This window comes from Protomyctophum bolini (assembly GCF_963924005.1).
Source record: "Protomyctophum bolini genome assembly, chromosome: 21".
In the NCBI taxonomy this organism is placed as follows: domain Eukaryota; kingdom Metazoa; phylum Chordata; class Actinopteri; order Myctophiformes; family Myctophidae; genus Protomyctophum; species Protomyctophum bolini.
The window spans coordinates 9,310,716-9,337,290 of NC_137882.1; the positions used below are offsets into that span (position 1 = coordinate 9,310,716).

Sequence of the window (26,575 nt, forward strand, 5' to 3'; positions counted from 1 at the left end):
TTTTCCTTTTGAAGGAAATCTTTATTAAACAACACACATTCATACACGTATAAAACTCCAGCTGAGGTGACGGCTGGTCGTCATGACGAGGCCTAAGGGCATTTGAGCCTTGAGGGTGTGGCCGGTTGCTAATAAGGCCTGGGGTTTATTCAACTGGACACAACATTGTTGTAGATAAAATCTTCACTAGAAAGTGATTTACGACTGCATGATTATCCTACTTGGCAAAGTACCACAGACTGTTTAAATGGTATGTGTTTATATTAACTGTTAATGTTGCGTCCACCTGAATACAGCCCTGGAGTCTACAACAGCCTGGTGAGGTGATAACTGCCCACATACTAGTCTGCTACAGTTACAGTACCATTTTTACCCCCACATGGCGCAAAGACAACATGACCATATGAACACAGCAGTGTGAGTGCAGTCTTGAGTGATGTGGCACAAAGAACATTTCCTGCTTGTTCATAACAGGCTTAGCACAGTAGGGTCCTTCTGGCTTTACAACAGTTCTGAATGGTGAAATTTGGTCCTGGCTAAAACCCATATGGAATGATGTAGCATGTACCAGTTCACTTTGGCCAAGGTTGTTCCCAATCTAGAACATTCTGACTGGATTCAGTCTAGTGCGCTGGAGCTCTGCTCCCCTGCCTTAAGGGTGGACCAGCTATGCCAAGCTGCCCGGCCATGACACCACAGTGAGTGCCACCCGGCTGCGCTGTTCTTTCAGCATGGGCACCAGAGCTGAGTGGCTCATTCCAGCTGTCGACATCCCGTTGACTGCCAGTATCATGTCGCCGCACCTAGGATTACAAGAAACACCAGATATGAACGAATGTTGTCTAGCTCTCGGTACACATTTTACATGCAGACAAAAGCTAGATGCCGCTGCATGCAGTTCATTGGAGCCACCTGTTTCGCGACGTGAGTGTAGAAGTGCGTTAGACATGTTGCCACTGGCCATAGTGGCCAATCACAGTTTGTCTTTTCCAGGACTTATCAATTCAAAGGAACGTTTACATTGCCTCTGATTGGCCTACCGAACGTCCCCTTCTGTGACGCACACGGAAGCTGGCAAGCTTCCGCATGCGTCACAGAACCTTGCCCTCTCTGTGAGATACAGACGCCCCAGAGCTGTCGTGTCAGAAAACGCCTAGTTCATGCGTCCCTTCCGGTTTTTTAAACGGCTCGAAATGACGAGCGTCGACAAAAAACCCTGAAAAGCTGTTTCAAAATCAGGAAGAGACGCCTTCTCTAGGCGTTTTCTTGCCGCCTCTTGACGCGACAGTGTGCCTGTACCGTACAGGTTAGTGGTCCCTTCCCCGAGTCCCCCCGTAGTTATCTCTGATATCTCTGAGTAGGTCGGAGGTATAATGAGCCGATCAGGTGCAAATGCTATGCAGCTGCCATGATCAAGGCTATGTAATGGGACACATTCTCCAACATGGCATGCGCCATGCATGCACTGAGAGGCAAATGGGGCCGAAGTTTCAATGTAATGCATGGAAGTAAATGTTTTAAGAATTGGGACCTTTGTCACAATACCACACTTTGTTTAATTAATTTCATTAATCTAAAGAGAACATAGTCAATTTAGTATGGGCTGTCATCGTGAGAAATGGTTGATAGTTCGTTGTCAATAATTGACAGTATTGGGATGACAGCCCATACTCGAGACACAAATGTGTCACAAATGTACTCTGCTCTTTGGATATCTCAAAATAGTATAAGGGCTGGGCAATATATCAAGACATTACAGTGTAGATTATTGATGGAAAATCTTATTGTATAATATTTTGTGATAGCACCAATAGATATCATACATCAATCACAACGTCCTCGCCTTCGTCTTCAATGTTTGTGTTACAGAATATTTGTGTTTGCACAATCACTCAAAGCTGGCCATTCATCAATGGCATTCAATGTTTGTGTTAAGACAATGTTTGTGTTTACACAAACCCTCAAAGCTGGACATACTGTAGGAGGGGATAACTTTTCTGGTTTGAGGTTATAGTAGTTTTATCAGTTTGTTTTGAGAGGTCTTTTGTGTGGGGATGTTTGTAAACCATGCATAGTCAAAAATGGCATTGGATAACAATAACTTTATCATCTCTGCTTGTGATTAGATTGTCACAACTCTGACCGTAAAGCCCGGGGGGACGTGCTGAGTCTGTAATGAATTCTGTATTTCCCAGGTGTAATGACATTGGAAAGCCAGTGCAGATATTGCTGAGCTCATTTTTCGACATGCAATTTGTGCCTGTCCGATACCAGGAGCAGAGTCATCCGCAAATAGGAACAAATTGCAGTTACATGCTGATTCCATGTCTTCGCAACAATATGATCACATTATTGATATTGTGGTATTTGGTAAAATATATATGATATTGCCCAGCCCTATGGGCACATTGAAAAACAAGACATGAGACAAAAATGATGTGACACAGTATGTCTTCTTTTATTTTCCTGAACTGACATAGTCTTGAACAAAACAAAGAAGCCATAGCCTACATGGATTTTGGACAAAATGAGGTGTAACCTATGTCATGGCAAGTTGGCAACTTTATACACTTGCTTACAGCCACTGTGTGGGATTACAAGGTAGATATGATGGCTTGGAGTGATGCATCATCAAGAAGCATTATCATGTCATGTCATGTATAATGCAGTATAGAAAGTATTTGGAATGTAGTTGTGCCGTCAACTCCCAGCCTTTATAGTGACACAGTGTAAAAAGCTACCAAACTTGGAAGACAAAAAGTTCAGGAAAGTGGGAAGATGTTTTTTTAGGGATGTTTCAAAGCGCTCGAGTCTGGACACAGTTCTGCAACGAGCTTAGAGTATGAATTGTCCAGAAGAAGATGATTGATCACTTACTTCAGGCGGCCATCATAGTATGCAGGTGTTCCAAGGACAATGGTCTTGATAAAGAAGGCTTGGTTGCCATGGCTTTCTTCGTATCCCCCGACGATGCTGAAGCCCCAGCTGCCAGGGTGGCTCCTACGCAGTACAATCTCATGGTTACTGTGGAGGTAGCTGGAAGACAAGACAACAGGGAGCACCGTCAAAAGGGGACAGATTACCAGTGTTTCACTGAGAGGACGGGAGAATCACAGTGTTTGAAACCGGAGAATAGGGATGATACAGAACCAAAGGTGCATGCTATTGCCTAAATCTGTATTCTATGGCAGTGTTTCCCAAACAATGGGTCAAAGCCCATTTCTGGGTCACAGACCCATTTTTATGGGTCATGGGTAAATATCCCTTTTAAAAAGAAGCAAAAAAGCACATTAACTATTTTCAATAACAGGCTTATATTATCTATTCATAATGTATTCTTTGGGTCCCGGAGAGACACAAAAGTCCTTTGGGACTCGAGCTAAAAGGTTTAGAAACCCCTGTTTGAAAAGGTTTGGAAACCTAACCTAACTTAACTTGCAAAGCAAGATATCTTAAAAACAAATGCTGGCTGGATCGGTGCAGAATCTTTATGCTAACCAGGCTGATCACCACAGATTGTGGTGACTTCATGGACTTTATCTAGTGCGTACTAATACCGGTACTTAAGAAGGGATGGGAGGGAGGTTGGATGACTGTTCCTGCCTCTCTCTGATTTTGATTTGTACGTTATTAGTCAGAAATCCAATTTTTGGTCTCCTGAGAGAGAATGTCACTGTTGAAGTACGAATCATCTACTTATTAGAACATTGTATTCTAATTCATATGTATGTAGTGTAGTCTATGTATGTACGCGTATGTGGCCTCTGCTATATCCTCTCCCTATAGCTTACTATTTTTGGAAATGTCTGAAAATGTTACCTCTCTTTCCTCTGTGTGTGTCTTGTGTCCTTACCTGGGCAGGCCGAGCCATATGACCCAGGAGGGCGACCAGCTGGCATCGTATTCGCTGTCGTGGCTATGAGGGAGCAGCTGGTCATGGTTGTGTTCCTCCAGCATGCTGACCTCCAGGGCTCGTAGCTGGACAGAGGGAGAGGAGGCGCTGGCCTTCAGAGTACCCACCGCCTCGCTGTGGCTCAGGTAGGTCAGATCCTCTCCGTTGATACTCAGTAGGACATCGCCTGAAAAACAGTAGTGGTAAGTAGTGGCAACAATTCATTGATGTAATCAATTTAATCAACTATGGAAAGATGATTAATCAATAATCTATCCCTATTTTAGCAATGTGTACATTGATATGTATTGATCATTAATATGCGGTGTCCCGTCTAAATAAACGAATGAAGCAAAGTAAAGTCCTATATATATATATATACACACACACACACACACACAGTGTATAAAATCATTATACTTTGTACTGCTTCTTGGTTAATAAATTAATCAATATGACAATCACTGAGGAAATAATCAATATACGGCCATAATGCTAATGAGAGAGACGAAGGGCAAGAGGAAAGAGGGAATGAGAGAGTGAGAAAGGCAAACCGGCAAAGACGGACAGACAGAGACGGACATGTTTCCAGTCAAAAGGTACTGTATGTGTACAGTACCACGTTTGATTCGTCCATCCCTCGACAAGCAGCCATGTGGTTGGACGCTGGTCACGAAGATTGGCAGCTCACCACTCTTACTGCCCCGCCCCCCTGCTACTGTCATACCCAGAGACTCATGGGGCTCTTTCTTCACAGTGATGTGTTTCTCCTTACAGGTCACACACTGGGAAAGGTCCTGGGTGACGCACACACGCGCGCACACACACACACACACACACACACACACACACACACACACACACCAAACGGTGAGTAACGTAACACCGTGGTCTAGAGAAATGTGCTAAATGCCTGAAAAGATCAATATAAAGATTCAGCTATCTATCAATCGTAATTAGATATAAAGGAGTAGTTGGGTCATAAGCTCCCTACGTCCGTGTTCACAGTCACCAACATTGCTGGATGACCCACTGACGCTCATTGAATTCTTCTTATTGAACAAAACGCCACGGAGGCCTGCATGGACTGAGAACATCCTGTTCCGTGGTTGACCCCGAAGCACAAACTTGCTATTAATAGAAATATCTCTTCTATACATAGGTTTCTATTACTCAAGTCTTCAAATGCAAGTATTTCCATTTCCATTCCATCATCTATCCAAAATACTCAAAAAAATACCCCCTGTATCTCACACACCTCTACAGTACTCACTCTGTGGGTAGTGGTGCGGGACAGGTGCGTGGGCACAGGGCTGGGGGTATAGCTGTGGTTGGGCAAGAAGTGTTCAAGGCAGTAGAGGTCTCGACTGGAGATGGACTTTTGTGGTGGAGGCGGAGTTGGTTTGCTGGACCGTCCAACGAGTAGATTGACTCTTTCTCCACTGGCCTATAAAGCAGCAGAGGCAGAGCTGTAGGTATGGTACAAGGCTGCAGTTGTGGTGTTTTCTTATCCTTTACTTTCTTATCTTGTTCCTTGTTCTTGTTTCTTAAGAGATTTCTCTTGCAACATCCTTAATGTCTGATGTATGAATTGTACACTAAGCTAGCTAAAAAATGTACATGATGAAACAGCTTTACATGATCTATGCAACAGCGCAGCTTAAATTCATGACTAAAATAGAAAGAGTATGCTCAGTAGAGTGCATATATCTCTGCTGGTACTCATAAATATATTTTAATAACCATTCAAACCCCCCACCATCATCCCTATAACTGCAACATTCCCTAGTTTGATCCACAGTTGTACACTTCTCTGTCTCTGCCCCTATTTACAGGTAACTCTCCACCATCACATCTAAATACATCAACATGTACCCCAAAACTCTATATTAATAATAACTTAAGCCACCTGTATGATCTGTGCTGCCTGCTCTGGGGTGCCATGACGCAGGTCCTGCTCATTGACGCGGAGGACGCGGTCGTTGCTGCACAGCCGGCCGTCCTTGGCCGCCAGGCCCCCGTCCAGCAGGTCCAACACAAACACCCCGGCTTCATCCGTCCGCCGCACCAGCTTGATGCCGAGCTGCTCTGAGGAGTCCCGCTTATGAAGGGTGATTCGCAGGCTGGCCGGGCTGGCTGGCGTGCCCTCTGGGGTGGAGCATGGGGCGTGGTGACCGACTGGCGTGGAGGAGGATGACGAGGACGAGGGAGGTGGTCGGGAGGTACAGCGGCGCTCTCTCAGTACAGTCAGCTGCAGGGTGGTGCACGGGCGTGCCAGTGTGGACCGGGCAAAGCTGTGGGGTACGTTGCTGATGTCCACGTTGTTCACCTTTTGGGGGGCATGGAGATTGCAGAAGAATGAACCTATCCCAATTTTGAACAGTCCTAGATCACTTATTTTATTTAGTTACTTAACGAAACAACGAAAAGGCAAACTAGTATTAACACACATAAACTCTACTTAGGACTACCGGTATACAAGATCATAATTTTTACCATTGTGATGCTTTGTAAGCTGCGTTTTTTTTTTCTTACATTTTTGAACATTTCTGAACATTTCCGATATGCCCAAAATAAGGAGGCATGGTAAAAAGTGGTACAAATTGGGACACATTGGCTGCATAATAATGATACTGATGTCTTAAAAATATATCTCGATATATCAGTTGGGCTCAGGTTGGAAGGTCATGACCAGGGAGTGAAACAAGTGTTGCTGAAATAGAACATCAGCAAGCAATCCTCAGCAAGTTTCTCACCTGAAGGATCTGGTCCCCAGCCAGCAACCTCCCATCTCGCGCGATAACCCCGTCGCGATACACTTCCTGAATCACAACGTTAATGAGGGGCGTCTCGTTGCCCCCAACAATGCTGATACCCAGCTCAACATAAGGGTTCGCTCGGTGTACCTCGATGGTGGTTATTTCCCCTTCAGGAAGGGAGGGCAGCTTCGCACAGCCTGATTAGACACACATAGCATTGCATGATTATAGCCTTCAATCCATTACCTAAAAGTCTTAACTCATATATTTTATAACCAAAAGACGTATTTCTGAGACTAAAGAAGGTAGTGATGTCACACCCTCTTCAGCGGAGAGAGGCGGAGACTCTGGGCAGTCCCAGCCGGAGGAGGCAGAGCTAACAGACCGGAGGAGGTGAATGCAGGGATTACTAAGGGGCCGCTTCACCCTGGGCACAACACACAACCCTACCACACCTAGGGAGAGCGAGGGGGAGAAGCAGAAAGAGAGAGAGAGAGAGAGAGAGAGAGAGAGAGAGAGAGAGTGGGTCTTCACTAGGAGTCACTACAATCAATTATACAACAGGTCATTACGAAGAAGCAATTGATGGAACACGTAATCAAAACATAAAAAATCAGCTGTGCGAGTCATCTCCCAAAGCGGAGCCGATAGGGTTGCTATGCTAGCGATTTTCTTGGAACATTTTAGGTCGAAGTGGCTACATCTGTCATTAAAAAAGCAGGCGTGCCATTAACGACAGTATAAAGCACACCCTCTTGTGACGGTGTAATATTGCTTAATTCACCACATAACACATTAAAACCGGGACAGCACCTGTGTCATTTTTTATTTTAGTTAGATATTGTCTCTGTCAGGTAGAAACCTGCTCATATGCCCAATTTCAGGATTCAAATGAAAGAAATTGTAAAAGTAGAAGATCTACAAGTTCAAAACGTGTCGAGCTTATGGATCTGCTATTTTTAATAGTTCTGTGTTCTGTATTATGATTGAAATTTAAGAAGAAGAAAAAACACCACAAAAATATAATATGGTGATAACCAAGAGGTTTCTGCCGGGCAGCAACGATATCTAGCAACATAGGTTTTACAGAAAACTGTTAGAAGGCATTTGTAGAATTGGCCTCATGGCCCAAATGAAATCTATCCCTCATTCTGTTATCTAATGGTTTAACACTGCAAAAAATGGTTTCAAGCCAATTGAGTCTAGACTCTATACAACCATGTGCAGAGTGGTTTAACTCACTCTCTTCCTCTGTGCTTTCCTCAAAGGCCGGGTTGTCGAGGCCTGGACCGTCTGTCCACATGGGCACACTGCTGCAGGCTGTGGTGGGAGGCCCCGTAGAGGGAGGTGAGGGGGTGCTCTCCCTCAGGTCTGTCTGCGAAGTGTGGGGTGACCCCGGGGGGCTTGTCGCCATCACTGGCTCGTCCCCGCTTTCGCAGCGCGGGCTGTCTACATTTGTCTCTTGTGATTGCATCCCGGGACACCTGCAAGTTGGACAGGACCGTTTTAGTAGGCAGCCCGGGGGTGGCACGGGACGGGTAGATGCATGCTGGGACAGAAGCCCATGAAGTCCGGATGAATTCATTGGGTAATTATATTTAGTGACTTAACTTTCTTCCAGAACATAATCTTAAAGCCCCTTTTCTAGAGAATACCAAAAAAAGGTCTTACACTCTTAAAAAGAAAGGTTGATGCCCCGACCTTTGAGTGATGCATTTTTTTTTTTTTTTAAGATATTTCTTTGCGGCTTACGCCTTTTATTGTTTTTTTTTAAGGGACAGACAGTAGGCTGACAGGAAACGGGAGAGAGATGGGGGAAGACATGCAGTAAAGGCCGTGTCTGGCTCGGGAGTCGAACCCGCGGCACACTGCGACTGGATTACCAGTCGGGTGCCCAGACGGTTACGCACCACCTGGGCGAGTGATGCATTTCTACTGAAGTTGAGAGCCCATCCCTGTCATTTAGTAAGTCCATCACTTTTATTTTTATTTATTTATTTTATTTATAGCTTTTGACAAAGTACAAACAATTCAGTGGCCATAGGATGTCAAAAGTACATTTCTTCTTTTTTGTTTCCCTTTGTGCCCTTACACTTCCCCCCCACTCTTGGTCCATACAATTACAAACAAAAAGACAAGAACAAAAACAATCAAATAATAGTTATGATGTATCTCGCCGTATCTCCTGGCACATACATATACATTTTGTTTTCTTTTTGTTTTAGCTTGTCAACCTGTGGAGCTGATGGTAGTCTCCTGTAGCGTCTTTAGTTCAGTTATATGTTTAATCATAGGGCCCCATACCTGGTCAAATTTTCCTGGTGTTCCCCTCAAATTGAATTGAATTTTCTCCAAATTTAGATACATCATGATGATTCATGAGGTCTTTAAGCCATATAGATGCTTTAGGTTTAGGGGCCAGTCCATCACTTTTAAAAGCATACAATGTTTTACATACAGTACATTGTTTGGTACTTGCTTGCCACAACGCGCATAGTATAACCAGATGCACACAAGTATGCATGCTGCGATGGTTGTCTCCAACCACATCCCCTGCCTTTCCCTTCCCTCTATGTACCGAGCTTAATGTAGAACCGCCAGCACCTCACAGCGTACTCATCCCACGATTTTGCAACCCATTTTTTCACCCAGTGTCAATTATCTAATCCTGGGCGCTACACTTCCTCTGCCAACCTGGGTGGGCAGGGAACTGACCTCATGCTTCCTTCTATGCATGAGGAGTCCAAGCTGCATCTTTTCACCTGACAGGCCGGACTTTCCCCGGCCGGACGTAGCGTGTCGAAGGAACACGTTATTCCGACCAGTTCCTTTCCCCTCCATCAGGCTGGCCAGGGGGAGGTAGTTTAGAGACTCATCTTCTGTAATAAGTTCAACTTCCTCACACTGGCCACCAGGCCTCTCAGGAACACCTTGGCTTGGCATTCTTGTCATTTAATCTATCCTTAAGCTTCAGTGGCAACAACACTGATTGACGTGGTCAGACACCAACAGGCTGTCGGTGACAGTCGAGCCATCCTACCCTTCAAACCACAAACCAATTGCGGGGATCCGGGGCAGGGCAGAGGCCAGCTAGCGCACGTGAGACAGGAGTTTAATCTTTACCCTGCTAAAGAATGTCACGTCAGCTCTCACAATCTCCTTTGATCTGTCTGAGGCGGTCTTTGCTTGTCTTCCTGGTGATCCAAGTGGCAAAGATCTAATCCCCAAACAAAGTAGAATACCCTCATCTTCTTCAGTACTGATTTGATTAAAAGGATCAGACAGGGATACTATTGACCAGGTTAACTAAACGAAGTGTAAGTTAACCGTGCTGCACTGTACAGTGGCTTTGGTGGCTCATTGCCAGAGCTACAGGAATGTACAGTATCATTCTTTCTCTTTCTTTGAATTAGCATCAGAACTGGGCAACATCTTAACGTCACTGTCCTGGAAACGTTGCCAGGACAGAGAATCCAGTCATTGGGACAACGGTGGGGGGTCCCGTGTCAAAACAGCTGACTATGAACAAGCCTGTTAGTGTAAGAAGCAGCTTGTTGGTGCTAGCTCGTTAAGAGCTTGTTAAGGCAAATCTCTTGACTTCGCCCGCTCGCAGTGTTCAGTGGGTACAGTAGTGTTTTATCCAATCGATACGCTGATATCAATACAGCAGTGAAAGTCATCGTAGCAACAGGGTCTGCTATATATTCAAAGCAACCAATCAAAAAGTCATAAGGACTTGTCATATAAGGTATCAATCTAGTCTACAATACATGTAGCCTACTATAGACTATACAGTGAAATCCGGATTGTTAATTTAACTCTGTTACAGTAATGTTACAGTATAATAAATAAGCAAGTCTTTCACACCTACAAAGGTGACAGGTGCATAGGAGATGACAAGGTCGGGAGCCTAAACACTAACAGAACATTTTATCAGCAGGTTATCCTTAAGACCGAAATGTCGTTCTTTGAGAATGTACAAATGGGTACACACTACACTGTACACGGTAAGCCCACACAAGTGTGTCCTTTCATCTATGCAAGATATGAAGTAAGGGAAAGAAAACAGAGTTGAAAGGGCAGAGAGAGAGTCAGAATGGAGATGAGCTGACAGTGCCAATAGGGCTGTACTCACCACAGGCCTGGGTTACCCTTGGCCGTTTCACAGAAGAAAGTATTGAAAAGGTCTCTGGAGTTGAAGTTGCTCAGCATGGTTGCCGAATGAGAACATGAAGCCTGTTGCCGGCCAACCCATGACTGTTGTAGGTAGGGGACCACTAATCCCCTGTCACATGACCCACACACACCAATAATCCCCTCAGGGTCTCACAGCACCGGGTCCAATTGGGTCACAAGCCAAACGATGTGGATGGAAAGAGTCACCCTTAAGATGAAGGTGGCTCAGTCCATCCCTATTGGACTGAGATCTGTAGTATGGACTGGGACTCTCCCTAGGTTCCCACCATGAGAGGGCCAATCATGAGGCATAAGGCATTTCAAGTGCACGCCTTGAGACCTATGGAATCATGAAGTGAATCCAGAATGGGATGTGAAGTGATTTTTGGTGTGATTTAACTACGGTTTATGTGTATAGTAATAAAACCATGTGCTCACAACAATGACGTACAGCAGTACGTTTCATTAAATTAATCTGCTACCTCAATGACATTTAGCATGCTGTTTTCAGACCTGTATTAAGAGCTGCTTGAAGAGTGAGAAGTTATTCAAATGTTTCTTTTGCGCATGTAAATGTAAAATATACTGCCCTGCCTGGTGATGAATTTAAATTATAAACAGCCTGCATTTATATAGCGTCTTCCAATTTATGCGTTACATTTTCACAGACATTCATACACTGATGCCAATTGCCAACCATGCAAGATGCCAGCCCGCTCTTATGGGGGTTCAGACAGTCTCGCTCAAGGACACCTCGGCATGATGCTATAGAAGGAGCAGGAATCAAACTAAGAACTTTCCGATTCCCAGGCACCCACTCCCCCATCAGAAGTTGTTACAATACCATCCACGACATTACGTCTATATGTGTAAGATACATTGTATATACCTGTGTTTGAGGTGTGCCTCCAGGTCGCAGCGGGGCATAGTGAGGGAGCAGGCCAGTGGCAAGGGGCAAGACACGGAGAGTTTATCCAGCAGCTTGTGGACCAGGATGCTGGACCTGCGACACGCCTGCAGCTGGAGTCGAGTCCTGTCCAGTGGGCAGAAGTCTCTCTCCTTCAGGAAGCTACGGAGGCAGCGGGCGCAGAAGGTGTGGCCGCATGGCGTGTCCAGCGGCTGGACCAGAGGCTGTAGGCATATGTGGCACACCAGGTCGTCGTCCACTTCCAGGCGATAGTTATAGAGGTGGTTCTCCCAGGTCCGGTGGATCTGCCCACACTCGGGACACAACGCCTCCAACGCAGGAGGCTCCACTGGCCCGGCAGGTCCCACCTCACAGCCTGGACTGCCCATCGCTGATCCTCCGACCAAGATAGACGTTTGGCACAAATGACTCCAGCAGGGGCTGTGGTTGTGGTGGGGCTGGGGAGGGAATGTGCTTCTATCCCATAAACTTCAGAGGAAGAGCAGGACAGCTGCCCCCCAGTGGTGGATGGCACATCACCCTGTGGGTCACATCGAAGACAGAGGGTTACACAGATGTATAAAAAACATGGGTCTACTTATGAATTAACAGACAAGCACATCAGGCAAATGCTACGTGCATGTGTGCGTTGACATGTCTGTATGAATGAAAGCATCGGACATGGTGTGTGTGCGCGAGTCGGAGTGCGCATATGTGCACTTGTGTGGTATAAAGACTGAGTTTGTTGAGATTAAGCATTGCTGCTCCTGCCCACTAATCTGTCAGAATAATCTCCCTTTTGCTTTCAACTGGCTGCAATCTTCCAATTCCACAGAGAGGGAATTATCTGGGATTGAGTTGAAGAGGGTGTGCAGATCAGAAGAAGTGGGATTGAAAAAGCAAGGGAAAGAAAAAAGCCTAATTCATACTTCATCACATGACATAGTGGCACTTGCCCAAAATAATAGATTTTCAAGCTAACAATTTTCAGCAAACGATTTAGGCTTGTGACAGGGAGAGGTTAGAGTGGAGGAAAAAAAAGATAAAGGTGACAGAATGATATCGAAAGAGAGATTCACAGGAGAATGGATGGGATGGGGATAAAAGAAGGAAACATTAGAGATGGGGAAAGGTAAAGGCAGCTACGACCACCATGAAAGCAGTAATTGTTGAAATACACTCTGCAAGCTATCCTCTGGTTTGACACACATTCTCTGTTGTTGCATGGCTTTGGCATGTTTATGCACTCTGAACACAAGGAGGCAGGGATGGCATAGCCTGGCGCAGCCACACTTCACCCGCCCCTATTGCATATGCATATGCCCAGCGCAGTGGTATATTAGTATCGCAACGCGAGGCTAGGGATGGCACCCATTCCTAATGGAGGCCTCACTGCTATCTTGAAACATCGCTCACTGAAATAGCTCATAGCTCACTGAAACATAGCCCACTGATCTACATTTCTGATCTGGTGCAGTCATGAACCATTCAGATCTCTCAGGCCATCTGGCAAAAGTCTGCTTTCTGTCCCTAAAACCCAAAACATCTGGAACAAACTCACAACAAGAAAATTGCAGATCTGCAAATCTTAGCTGAATTGATTTTCTTGTTTATTTTTCTGCACTGTAACTGTATGTACTTATTTTGTTTTATGCATTCTAATATCATTGTATAATTGTGTTTACTTTGCATGATGTTCAGTGTAAAGCACAATGAATTGCCTTCTTGAAATGTGCTATACAAATAAAACTACCTTGCCTTGCCTTGACCCCTCGGGCACATCATCCAGATCCTGAGAGCTAATACTTATTATGGTACTATACAGACTGGTCACTTCCACTGTGTTTTCACCATAGACTGTTTTCACACGCAAAGCCATTTAAACCTGCACCCGCCTCCTCCTATAGCTTGAAGTCCCTCTGGGGCTAATAAATAGCGATCAGCGGACAGTAGGGGGAGTGCTTAAGCACAGAAGCAGGCCAGCCAAACCACAGTGACTACCTGCCTCTGTTCCATGGATGGAGGGTCTGCTCTCGTCTCCATGACGACCTGGAGCCTGTTCAGCGGGGCTTGACATTCAGAGTGTAGCTGCTGAAGGATGCAGCGGAGCCACACAACAGATGCACTTCCCTCAGCAGGTCACTCCACTCTCTCTCTCTCTCTTACAGCAGTGATTGCCAACCTGTGGACCGGGGCCCGGTGGTGGGGTGGGCCGTGTGGATATTGCTTGTGGTTCCCAAATAATTGACAAAACACTAGGATTTTAATATAACAATAATATAAATAAAATAATACAAAATATCTCATATATATCAATGTGGATTTTTTTTTTTTTTTACTTTGAACAGAACAAATTGTGATGCTGAGTAAGTTTTAGCAACCTATAGGCTTACTTTTACGTTGGTTCCACTGATCCATGCCGGAACACAATTGACCGATTGATTTGACCATGAATTGGCTGCCGTGCATGTTAAGAGTGGTTAGATGGGTGGGCCAGGAATGCTTTGGAGATTTTCAAATGGGCCCTGATCCAGAAATCCAGTTTGGGAACCGCTGTCTTACAGGCTGAAAGCTTGTCAGAGAGCAGACCAGCACCAGAAGCCCTTGTTTCATTGATTTTGTTTTATTTTTAACCCCTTGCTTCACCCTACATGCTTCCTTTGACATGTTCCTTGAAAGTGCTTGTCTCTGCGACTACCCATCATCTCGCTAACAACTTGTCTCTGTCTCCTCGACTGCCGGACCGGTAGTACTTTATTTGAGTCTCCTTAAAGTGTGTGCTCCTGTCTCCGTGTGACTGGTCGCTTCTGTCTCTATCCCGCAGCTGGACATGAATTAATCATGAGGATACAAGGCTTCTCTGTTCCTGTAACAAAGCTCTGACATCACCACAACATGTGCGTGCACACACACACACACACACACACACACACACACACACACACACACACACACACACACACAGTTGCATGCTTGCATGCACGGTTAGGCTACGAGCAAGAACCATGGATACATTCTTATACAGCATCATTCTGCACATAGTATTACATACAGAGTGACTCTATTCTGTATGGCATCATGCATGTCTCTGTCAGTGTCACACATGATTCATTTTTGGTACAAAACCTTGTGCATGCCAGAAATCAAAGAGGCTAAATCAGGCTGTGCCTGCAATTTAGTTTGCCACCCACACGCAGTATGTGCTTTAAATCTATTTCAAAACCTTTTTGGACTCTAGTAGCAATAGATTCCTGTACACACACCATTTTAAGATGGGTAAATATTTAATAGCTCCCTCGCGGCTGGGACATAACGTCTTTCTTTTAATCCCAGAAGAGACTGTGTGCATGTGAGTGTGTCCATGGCCATAGATTTATTGCCTTATTATTGCTCCCCTTGCTATTGAGAAATAACATATGGATGGACTGGTCCCTGCATCTTTTGTTGTGCTAGATCAGTTCTTTAGGCTAGATATGACACAAGCACTATAACAACATGAAATGAAAAATGAATGCAAAACAGACACAGTGCTAAACCATGGATTCAGATTTGTAGGTGCTATGCTGCTGTTTTAGCCTACTAAATATTAGTCTTGCTGCACATTCTTGAGCAATTAAGGCTATAGGCTACTTGGATGAATAGGCCTTCTTCACCAGGTCTGTTACAATAGGCTGATTTTTCTAAACAAGTCAAAAACACAAGCAAAATTACAGGATTTATAAATATAATTGTAAATTGCAATATTTTGTTCACCCCAATTTGTTTTAACCATGCACCAACGACAAAACCCCATGTTCTACACGTCGCTCTGATCAAAGACGTTCAATCAATATTCTTGATCATTAGACGAAAGCATTTTTATCTTTGCCAAACCATAGATGCCTGATTCCATCCCACCCTCCAGCCAGGAGCGGTGGTGTGGGTGACAGAATCAGATGAAGCGACAATGGCCATTTCCATTTAAAGCTAGATGTGGTGTCACTGGTGATGACGTGCAAACAGAACACATGCAATATAAATAATATTACCTATTTCGGCTTCTCCTTTGTGCCGTGCACTCCGGCCCCGACAGGGGACAATTAAGCTAACGGGACCTCCTCAATCACACATTCACCGCAACGAAGCGTTCCGCAACCACACGAAAACGCCCCCGAGCCTTTCGCAGTGGAGTCCCGCCCACCGCTGTCCGTCAAAACAACTAGGCTCTGTCAGTCCAAGACAAGACATGGGTGTTTCATAAACTGCCTGAATGAAAAAATCACATGGACATAGAGTATTGATTATTTATTTCTAAACAAAAAGAAGGAAATCATCAAGCAAAATGTATCGATTTTTTTTCTTTCAAACGCAACTTTTCAACATGCCACAGAATTATTTTTTCAATAACTCGTAGGCATTGGCATTGCTATGGTTACACAATTGCCGGGTCCTTTAAGTTCTCGTAGAGATGTAAACAACGATGTCACGTTAATTTACGAGAATCAATTTTGTGTTTATTTCTTCACTCCGCGATGGCAGACGATAGTGAATTGGAGAAGTATGTAATGTAACTTTACCATAGCTGCTAGTGATTCATTGTTGTGGCATTACATTAGCCTAAGATTTAGACTCGTAGAGGTATTTTTCGATTCTGACGAGAGCAAAAAATACCTCTACTACGTAGGGTGCCCAGATCTAAACTTTTCATTTGAGGGACAGAAGTATCGCTTGTGTGGGACGGGGGGGACCCCGTCCCACTTGTCTCACATCAAGCTATTAAATGCCTTGATGTCATATTCGACCATAGGCCTATTGGCTATCATTTATAAACTCCTCTGGTGTCTCACATTTTGTTTTAAATTCATGCTTTATTTTTATGCTATTTGAACAGGCTTAAAAACACATCTTGCAAGAATAGACTATGAGAGAGCTTTACAACAGAAGGCCAACTATTAGGGGACTAACTATTAGGGCATTTGAACACTGATGCAATCATATGCCAGTCACAATGTGGGACAGGGTCTCAATTTGTGGGACGCCTGTTCAGTCTTGGAAATGAGGGACTGTCCCACGCAAAGAGGGACATCTGGTCACCCTACTACTAGACTCTCGTAGTAGTACTACGAGAGTCTGAATCTTAGGCTACCATTACATACTGGCTTATCAAGTCTCAGTGTATCAAACCCTTAACCACCTTCCCCACCTACTAGAAGGAATGCTATTTTGGGGGTAAATCTCCTGTAATTTGTCTTAGTGTGCACCTAAGTATGAGACTACAAGCGTTCGACATCCTAGCATGCTTGTTATGAAGTTGCACACAGTGTTTTTGAAGTACCGGGCCGGGTAATACTAAGTAGTAGCCTACTACTAGCCCTGGTCCAGTGCGTCAGCGAGTCTCTCACTGACCAGGGCTAGTACTACCACCACCGTCCACCACACACCGGGCGCAGTTCTTTTATGGTCAAAGGTCGAACGGTCTCTTCCACCGAGGCTCTGCTGAATCAGCATGGGCAGCACAGGTCAAACCAGGACGTGGTGCACACGCAACACAATAAACTAATGATTCGCCCTCCCTTCTCCTCTCCCACTCCTGTCTGTCTCACTCTGGTTTCTCTCACTTAATTAAATTATCCTCTCCTTGGCTCTCTTCCTTTGCTCTTTGTGGCATCGCTATCCTCTTTATTATTGATTAATCTGTTTTTATTTTTTCCTGTACCTAGGCGTGCAGTCGAAGAGCTCTTGAGGGAGACTAACAGAGCCAGGGTGAGAGCTGAGACCATGGGCCCTACAGGATGGTGAGTGGCTGGATGTTTATATCAACCTGACTAACTTTTACATTAGTCCAGCTGCTTCTAATGTAAACAATAAAGATATGCAATATGCAAAATAGTACATTTGCAGTGGCTGCAAATAACCGACTTAACCAATAACCGACTCAAGGGCAGTCCATACTGTCTCCGACCATCGAACCTTTCGTCGGAAAGCTCCGGTACAACTACAACATGATGTCACTCGCAACTTCTGAAACGCATTCCTCCGAATTTTTGTTCTGAAAGCTGGACTCCCAGATGTTGTGACTCTCTGAACTCTACTTCGGAGAAAAAATTAAAGTCTGATCTTTCCGACGAAAAGTTCGGTGGTCGGAGACAGTATGGACTGCCCTTTAATCTGCTCATGTAGGTTAATTTAGAAGCAGTATTTAAGATCAGGGCTGTCAACATTGGAGTGTCAGAATTCAGGAGATTTTGGGGTGTGTGGTCTGGGTTATACTCTGGGGGTGTGGCCCCTTCAAGCCACACCCCCAGCATCCTATTCATATTTTCCTATTAATAATTTAGCGGACTGTCTGTCAGTCAGAGTACTTCCTTAGCATAGAGCAAGACAGCTGGTCGCTTTCTCCGTCATCTCACAACGCCACGACGCACAGACCGCCTCACGGAACCTAGCACCGCACAGCCCTGTCCTCCAACCTCAATCTGCCCTGCATTATACACACGCCAAACATTTTAACAATCATCTTAATTAAATTAATTTGCGTTAAAAAAAAAACATCTCCCCGCAAATCAGGTGTCACCAATGTCACCAGCGAAATGCATGTTGGGACGGACACTGATTAATACTGGGACATACTTTTCCGTGCAACAGACCCACATGGGTAAACAATTCCCCCCCTATCACATTACCCACACTGAACATCATTTGCTGTTCATATATTCAGAACGGGTAAGGACTAGTATTAAAAAATACAGACAAGACTTGAAAGGCTAACATAAACATTAGTAGTGCACAGATTAGTCTGCAATTTGATGCATTGTGAGCTTGTAGATCTGTTCTTGAACATGGCACTGCCGCACTAGTATGTTGCAGAGACGTGATATGTGATGCTGTTCATGTTGAAAGGTTGTTATTCGCTGTTGTCTGCCAGGATGAAGTGTCCTCTTCATAGCACCAATAAACGCTTCTTGCTCAACACACTCCGCTCCACTGGCCTGCACCATGGCAACACAGGTGAAAATTCCACCACAAGAGGGCGTCCAGCAGGAAGTGAGTCCTGTTCCCGCCACCACAGCCGCAGCAGAACACCTCCCAGAGAACACAAGAGGAATGGAGATCACAGAGGAGGCCATAAATGTCACAGCAACAACCACAACGATAAGAGACCAGATAGGGACATGGATACAAGGGATTGCCACAAAGACAGAGGCTCCAGAGACCAGAGACACAGAAAGGTTGACCGTAAGAGAGATGACGAAAAGTTCAGATCTAAAGACCACTCTCCACGTGAGGGACACACCTCCTCCCTAAGCCAATCCCTCTCCAAGGAATAATCCATATTCACACATTATGATGCTCTTACTTCATATTGGGGAGGGTCCCTCAGCAGAAAGAAGTAACCCAAAATGTCTGCCGTGTGGTCACTCAACACGCTCATGCCTCTTCCAGCTGCTCCCCATCCACAGGAAAGTGGATGAGGTCACTTTTCCAGTGATGCAATATATAGGAACTGTTTACACTCACCTTTTGGGGACACGTACTGTATGAATCAGAAATTACTTCCTGGTTACTTTCAAGGAGAATATTGAACAAGGAGATGTACAGTAGATACAAATAGTGTGTACATCTAAAACAAGAGATCAGAAAAAAGTGTGATATGTCTTCTTTTATTTTCCTGAATTGATTATTTGTCAAGGGTTGCAATAATTAAAACAAACTAGTATGGCGTATAACGGTAGACTACACCACTGCCACTGTGTGACCCTTTCCTATATACTCCTTGGTTGTTTATCTTGTTTTATTTCAAAGGCTGGCTCACAGTGGCTGCTTTTCTGATACTGGAAAAAAAGAGGAGGAACACTGCTTCACAGGGAAGAGGGATAAAGGACAGTGTTTGGGCTGTAAGTTTTGACTGGAGTGTTTTGGGTATATTTGAGTTGAAAAAAAATCCTCTTGTACCAGACTGAATTTTAATTTAGTTTCACTTCATTATTCACCCCTTGAATACCCCTTGAATTGCAGCAAAGATTTCTTTTCTTTTTCATTTTTATGACCATTGCTAGCAATTCAGCCACGGGCCATAGGCTAAGACTGTTAAGATGTTATGGAGAAATAGCTTTTTCCTCTTAGAATTATTGCATTCCTGTTTGCCCTTGAACTTTGCTACATTTACTTTTGAAATTGAGAAATCACCAATTTGGTTTTCACCCATATTTAAACAGTTTGCAGATGTTTTAATGTAAGGATCTCTCCAGTCAGTAATTTACCTGTTCTTAACTAGCTAAGATAAACTTAGCTATATCTAAAATAAACTCTTGTTTGAACTACAAAAACCCTCTTTCATATAATTAACTTCTGCTTGCAACTACACCAGTTTTACATTGGCCTTGTGAATTATTTTGTTTAAATGTTAATTTTTATGACTCATGTATACAGTCGGCCTCAGGCTCAGTATTGATTTTAGTTGGTGTGAACCATAACATCCAATGTTCTTCTCTTGGGCAATGAATGATTAATGCTGCATTTTTTCACCTAGTGGTGGTTTGATTCCAATTATAATGCCATTAGCATTCTTCTGTCATTACTCGCTGCTGCTAATGTTTACATAAGCCATGCTGTCGCCACTGTGCAAGCACATTTTATCGTGCCTCACAAACCTTTTGACATGTATACCGCCTACCAGAAATAGCTTTGTTTGTGAAAGAAAGAAAATAGAGTCCTGTTTCTGTGGCACTCCTCGTTCTTGACAGCTCTTAAACAATACAGGCCCACTGGGCCTCTGCATATAGAACTATAGTGATTCGCTTCTAACAATGTAACACATTTTAATAGTAACAATAATGTAAATGTAGAAATATTATACAATTATTTGTTGGTTACTTGAATACTTCTTCACCTATATATTATTTTTTATATTTATGCTGCAGTCTGCCTGACCACAAATCCTGATTGCTATAGCCCAGTGGTTTTCAACCCATTTCATGTCAAGGCCCAATATTTATTCAATATTTAAGCCATGGACCACCATTTGATAAGATTTAGCCTCACAGACCCAAAACGAAAGAATATTTTGTTGTCTTTGGATAAGATAATTGTCCACAATTCCATGCTGTGTTGATGTTGGTATACCATTAGGAGCGATAACAGGCAAACGTTGATCAAAAAAATAAATCATTGCCTAGACTTGTTGTAAATTAAGTAATGCAGATGTTTAACAATAATAATGTAACTCTTGAAAGCAAATGAGACCCTTTTGAGAGAAACCCTTACATGCAGGTCCATTTGGTTTCATTTTACACTTTAAAGTTAAAGATCAAATAAGGGTCCAATTAGTTACCAACTCTCCATTTAGCTGTGGACCACATGGAACCCCCACAAGGACCACTGGTTGAAAACCACTGCTATAGCCTATATGTTTTTGTGTGATAGATTGTATTGTTTATACCTCTTATCCTAATTACATTGTCATGGTGCATGGTTGACTATAAGTTCATGACATCTACATGCATGTTGCACACTCATGTCTGCCAAAAAAAAGTAGTTGTACATTGTGAAATAATCTGTAATTAAGGAGATTGTGTCCCCCACTAACAGATTTGGGATATTTGTAATTCAGTAATACTGACAGCCATGCAGGCTTGTAGGCTATAGTCTTACTTCATCACTTAAGACCTGTCCTATAGCTTCGTAAAACGTAATAGTAACAGCAAACCAAAAATCTGAAAGATTTTTTTATTTGCACAATATAAGCTTGGTAGTGCTTAGCTTGGTAGTGTTTGTTGTTGATCACGGGGACTTCCAATGCAACAGCTGGACATTTGCTCAAGCGTCCTAAGTATCAACGTCGTGGGCCTGTTCCATCTGCTGTGTACCTGTTGTTGGGTCCACTCCATTGTCCTTCATCCTGCACGCAGTTAAGGTTATACCACTTTAGCAAGAGCCGTTAGAAACCTTCCAATTGCCGGTCTGTTTGGTCAGTATATGATTACGCATTGGCATATTATTGCGTAAAAGTGTCACTTAAGCCATTACGTACGGTTGGAAAGTTGGCCAAATTGCGTTTTACGTACATATTCATAACGCTTCATAAATCCGGTGAATCTCCACTAGTGGGAATAGCTTCGGTTAAACGTTTCCTTCCACTTTCAAACAATGATCCGTTATAAACACCATTAGGTCACATTGCATAGTGTCATTTGTATATAATTGGTTTACTTGGACTTTATTGCAGTGCTTATTGCCCCATTAAGATACTGTACAATGTGCCATATATATAGGCCTAAAAGTATTTTGAAGAACTCCGTGCAAATAGTCTGCTGACAAAAACACAGCTTTTGGTCAGCATTGCACACACGCATGAATATAATGTGAAAATGCGCAATGTCTTAAAATCGTTGCGTAAAATTAGCCTGTGCAGAGCTCAAGGGCTGTGAAGACACGTCCCACGTGCTCCGCTTGTTAATTGAGTTCTGTTCCTCACTCCAACATAATTGGTTTGCCAAGAGAAGTGCTGTGTAATGGGGCGAAAGCATGTCTGCGTAATGGCCAGCAAACATGGCCAGAGTGCACATGGAGACAGAGCGAGCGAGAGTTCCATGTTATTTCCAGGGACTCATCGTGCTGCGAAGACCGACGTAGGCCTATACTGCCTAGCCTAGTTAAATTGTGTTAAATGATGCATTTACGGAGCTATAATGGTTAGGCCTACATTTTAAAATTTTGACCCGTCCAATGGGGCCACCTTCTACGACTTGTAGAAGGTGCTTGAGAAATTATCCCCATGCAGTTTCCTAGACAACTGTCTCCATGCATGATCCATCCAGGTCTCTTATCTCGGAGGTCAGCTAATGCTTTTGCCCATATATAGGATATCGATTTCCCCATATCCTGTATTGCCACATATGTTGACAGAAGATATAGCCTATACCTTTTGTCCATGGATACGTCGACGACAAACTTATGAAGGCGAATTTATTTATTTTTGCATATAGGCATATATAGGCCACAATCTGCATTCTGTTCCTGTTCGCATGCAGTGTCTCCCGCAGATGTAAGCATTTGTCCAGACCATTGTGCTGCCGTTGTGGCGAGCGCAGGTGGAGCCAGGCAGTATAGGGCAGGCCTATGAGACCTGGGCTATTTGCTGAGGGCATTGATTCGCGCACGGACGACCAATTCCGTTCGATTACTGTAAAACCGAGACGCTGCTTACCCAGGGCGAACATCCGTGCGACAGGCGCGGTAGTTTTTAAGTAAACAATGAAACCAATGGCTTAGCCGCTGCAGGGTCACATGGTGAGTGTGACACACCTGCAGTCAGAAGTTGTGGGGTCTATAGTGGCGCCAGACGGAGCAGCAACAGGTAGAGCGCGTAGGTTCACTCCGTGGGAGGGCAACAGGTACATGTGTGCGCACACCGCTCCTGCAGAGCCTCGGCCCCCGGCAGCCATGAACCGAGAAGAGCTTTATTACCCCTCGCAGGTGTTTAAAGACTCCTGTGCCTACCAGAGATCACAGGTTGACGACTACAGCCACAGCCCGCCACCCTGCCTGTACATGAGCAGACAAGTCCATTCCGTCTACAGCACGCCGTCCATGGGAGGCCTGGAGCAAGCTGGCCTATCTGACATTACCCCATATAGTATGCCTATGCGAGAAGACCCAGCAGGCGTGTCTCACCTCCAACAGCCTCTACAGGCGGCCCAGCAGCAGCTTCCACCTGCCGCAGGTTACGGAGACGCAGGGGAGCTGACTCTGTGCGCCGATAGGAACAGGTATCACCTCCCTTTCCCCTGGATGAAAACAACCAAATCTCACGCGCACGCCTGGAAGGGGCAATGGGCAGGTAATTAATTCATCTCTCATTTTATTTTATAATAATCATTAAGCTTCATATACGGAAAGATTAAGAAGCAGCCTTTCACTGACTTTACAGCAGTCTTGTTTGTTTCCTTTTGCCTATAGCCTGTCTAAACGTGTTAAGAAGTTTGAATTGACTCGTTGACTCGAGTCTATGACATCATGTTCCGAACAATATTATCCTGGCTGCATGGGTGGTTCAGTTTACCTTGTCAGTCATTCTGTAAAGGGCCGGGAAGGTCAATGCTTCAATAGCCTATACTTTCTCTAACCCTCATTGTTCTATATCATATGTATACAGTTGTGTGCACTATATTCCAAAGACTCCCACAGACCATGACAACCGCAAGTCCATATAATCTCACATTGGGTTGGTGTAAAAACATTTGAATAACCTTTATATTAATAGAAATTAAACAACCCATTCGGTAGGCCTATATCTATTCCTTTCTATTCAAGTCATGTCAAGCATGATATATGCATTTCTCCTTAATGCTTTCTCCTTATTTTATTTCTAATTAATGGGGTTTGACTCGTCGTTGCCATATAGCCTATAACCCTGTCCCTATTTTTGATTAAGTGGAAAGTGAGTAAAATGCATGGGGTCAAAAGTCAGTAATTAAGCTATAATTAATTACCCTTTTACAGTCAAACTTTAGGCCTATATCCAACATCTTAGAACAATTGTGTGAAGTAGGCCTATATACGTTTCAAACCAATGAAATTCCCAAAAATTGGTACATTGATTGAACCTTTTGAAATTCTTAGAAAATATTGCAGTTATTAGTCAACATTAGTCAGTTGTTAGTCAGTTTCGTATAGGCCCACAGAGAAAGAAAAGCCACATAATGTACATGCGTAAAATGCGCCATATTCATGGACGGCATGGCCTATTATTAAAATTATGCCAAATCAAATGAATGCATGTGAGATATGGCTATATCATCTTGAAATGGAATTTGAAAAGGAATAACGACTGTTTCATTCGCCTGAAAGTAATCAAGGCTATATTTTTTTTAAGGAAATAGGCCCTTTATGACAACGAACATACCGGTATAGCATTATTTGGCATATATAAATACGAATAATGTAATAATTCAAATTGCTTTATTTAACTGAAATTAAATAGGCCTACAACTTAAACTCATTATTTAGAAGAGTCATTTTATAGATTTCCTATATGTATAATTCTTATTTATACGAGGGCCATTGCCTATATGTGGTACATCATAGAAACATGTTAAAAGTCAAAATCTCTGCCATGCAGGACCCTACATGATGGCAGAGGCCGAGGAGAACAAGCGCACGAGGACGGCCTACACGCGCGCGCAGCTGCTGGAGCTCGAGAAGGAGTTCCTGTTCAACCGCTACATCTCGAGGCCGCGGCGCGTGGAGCTGGCGCTGACGCTCAGCCTCACGGAACGCCACATCAAAATCTGGTTCCAGAACAGACGCATGAAATGGAAGAAAGAGGAGGACAGGAGGAGGGCGCGGGGAGGAGGAGGAGGAGGGGGCGACCCCGATCAGGACTCCTCCATCACCTCCGGGGACCTCAGGGACGAGACGGTTGGTGGTGGTGGTGGTGGTGGTGGTGTCACCTCCACGGCTACAGCGGGGTCCTCAACGGGAGGCGGAGGACCCCACGCCACACCACCCCTTTCTCCCATGCATGGCCACTCTCTGTCTTGCTCCAGGGAGCCCGCATAATAAACCCTCAGGGATTCAAGAGGAACATTATTCAGACTGGAGGCAACTAAACTCACATAAGGACTAAAGGCCATCAGGGTCAGCCGACACTATTATGTGATGTAGTCTGCCATCCCAATGACAATGATGCGAAACTAAAATGAGCAATGTGAGCGTATAGGCTATGCACCTCTCTGCCACAAAGAGACAGTATAGGCCTACTTGGATTCAGCCAGTCGCTTACACGAACTTAACTGGCGGTATGATGACTGATCACCATCTTTCTTTTTAACCACAGAAAACATGCAGTCAGGTTTAATTTATTAATGTACACAGTGTACACCTGAACTGAGACGATTAAGGCTATATAGCCTAATAATAATGGATACATGCATGGAATTACGCACAATTACACTGCGTAATTGTGAATAGAGAGTATAGAGACTAACGCCAGTCTTTTTTTCCATGGAGGTATAGCAACACAGGGGACGAGGCCTAATGTAAATTCCTCATTTAGTCCCAATTTTTAGTCATTTAGTTCATAATTTATTGACAGCGTCGGTGAGCACCAGGGCTCGGAGGCGCAAGTGGCCGATCTTTTTCACCTCGTCGATGGCGCGCGCCCTCTCCTCCGCGCGCTCGTTCCCCTTCCGTTCGAGCAGCTGCCGGAGGATGGCCGCCTTGTTGTTCATCCGCGCGCAGATGACGAACGGGAAGCCGAAGCGCTCCTTGTACTCGGAGTTGAGTCGGGCCATGCGTGACACCTCCGTGGCCTCCAGCGCGTCCATGCCGGCCTGACCCTGCTCCTCACGGGAGTCTGTGGTCAACGTGCCGCTCTGCAGGTCCCTGCCCGCGAGGTCCGGGTGACACCGGAGGATTCCCTCTTTGCCTTTAAAAGCACAACATATTAAGCATGGTTTGAACTGCCTATAAAATATACAATGCCGCCTCGGCCTTTGAAAAACATGACACAAAACGGTAAACCTGACAGTTAAATCCGCATGATTGTTAGGCTATACAGATTAGATATGGGAATTCATTAAATAGGTTAATTTTGCACACCAAGACACCATCGTCTATTTTACATACCGGATTCTGGCAGAGCCTCGATGAATTCATACATAGCTGCCTCTAAGGCTGCCAAATTCGCAAATGGACGCATTGACCACACTGCGGCAGTTATAATTGGACATTTCTCCACTACATTACCAAGATAATCCACAAAATCCTCGTAAGAAAGCGCATTTATTGTGCGAATGTCCATATTGCCCGTGGCCAGAGACCCTCTCCAAAATATGGGACAATCTGACCTTTGGACATTAA

General features: G+C 44.3%; 4 protein-coding genes across 4 annotated transcripts; 2 read left to right on the forward strand and 2 right to left on the reverse strand.

Moving 5' to 3' along the window:
- Positions 1 to 635: 635 nt before the first annotated feature.
- Positions 636 to 15,839, reverse strand: lnx2a (ligand of numb-protein X 2a). The gene is made up of 11 exons (XM_080793528.1): positions 15,763 to 15,839; positions 11,717 to 12,275; positions 7,894 to 8,135; positions 6,972 to 7,106; positions 6,649 to 6,848; positions 5,802 to 6,221; positions 5,166 to 5,339; positions 4,512 to 4,689; positions 3,854 to 4,079; positions 2,878 to 3,036; positions 636 to 803 (listed from the first exon to the last, which is right to left on the reverse strand). The coding sequence occupies exons 2-11, from the start codon at positions 12,121 to 12,123 to the stop codon at positions 668 to 670; spliced, it is 2,277 nt and encodes a 758-aa protein (XP_080649654.1). The 5' UTR covers positions 12,124 to 12,275; positions 15,763 to 15,839; the 3' UTR covers positions 636 to 667.
- Positions 15,840 to 16,188: 349 nt separating this feature from the next.
- LOC308336226 (uncharacterized protein) lies at positions 16,189 to 20,675 on the forward strand. The gene is made up of 3 exons (XM_080793529.1): positions 16,189 to 16,271; positions 17,434 to 17,508; positions 18,639 to 20,675. The coding sequence occupies exons 1-3, from the start codon at positions 16,246 to 16,248 to the stop codon at positions 19,039 to 19,041; spliced, it is 504 nt and encodes a 167-aa protein (XP_080649655.1). The 5' UTR covers positions 16,189 to 16,245; the 3' UTR covers positions 19,042 to 20,675.
- A 2,435-nt stretch (positions 20,676 to 23,110) lies between these two features.
- Positions 23,111 to 25,273, forward strand: pdx1 (pancreatic and duodenal homeobox 1; the record flags this gene model as incomplete). The annotated part of the gene is made up of 2 exons (XM_080793473.1): positions 23,111 to 23,552; positions 24,834 to 25,273. The coding sequence occupies 2 exons, from the start codon at positions 23,111 to 23,113 to the stop codon at positions 25,271 to 25,273; spliced, it is 882 nt and encodes a 293-aa protein (XP_080649599.1).
- A 518-nt stretch (positions 25,274 to 25,791) lies between these two features.
- urad (ureidoimidazoline (2-oxo-4-hydroxy-4-carboxy-5-) decarboxylase) lies at positions 25,792 to 26,516 on the reverse strand (the record flags this gene model as incomplete). The annotated part of the gene is made up of 2 exons (XM_080793726.1): positions 25,792 to 26,141; positions 26,342 to 26,516. The coding sequence occupies 2 exons, from the start codon at positions 26,514 to 26,516 to the stop codon at positions 25,792 to 25,794; spliced, it is 525 nt and encodes a 174-aa protein (XP_080649852.1).
- Positions 26,517 to 26,575: the final 59 nt, after the last annotated feature.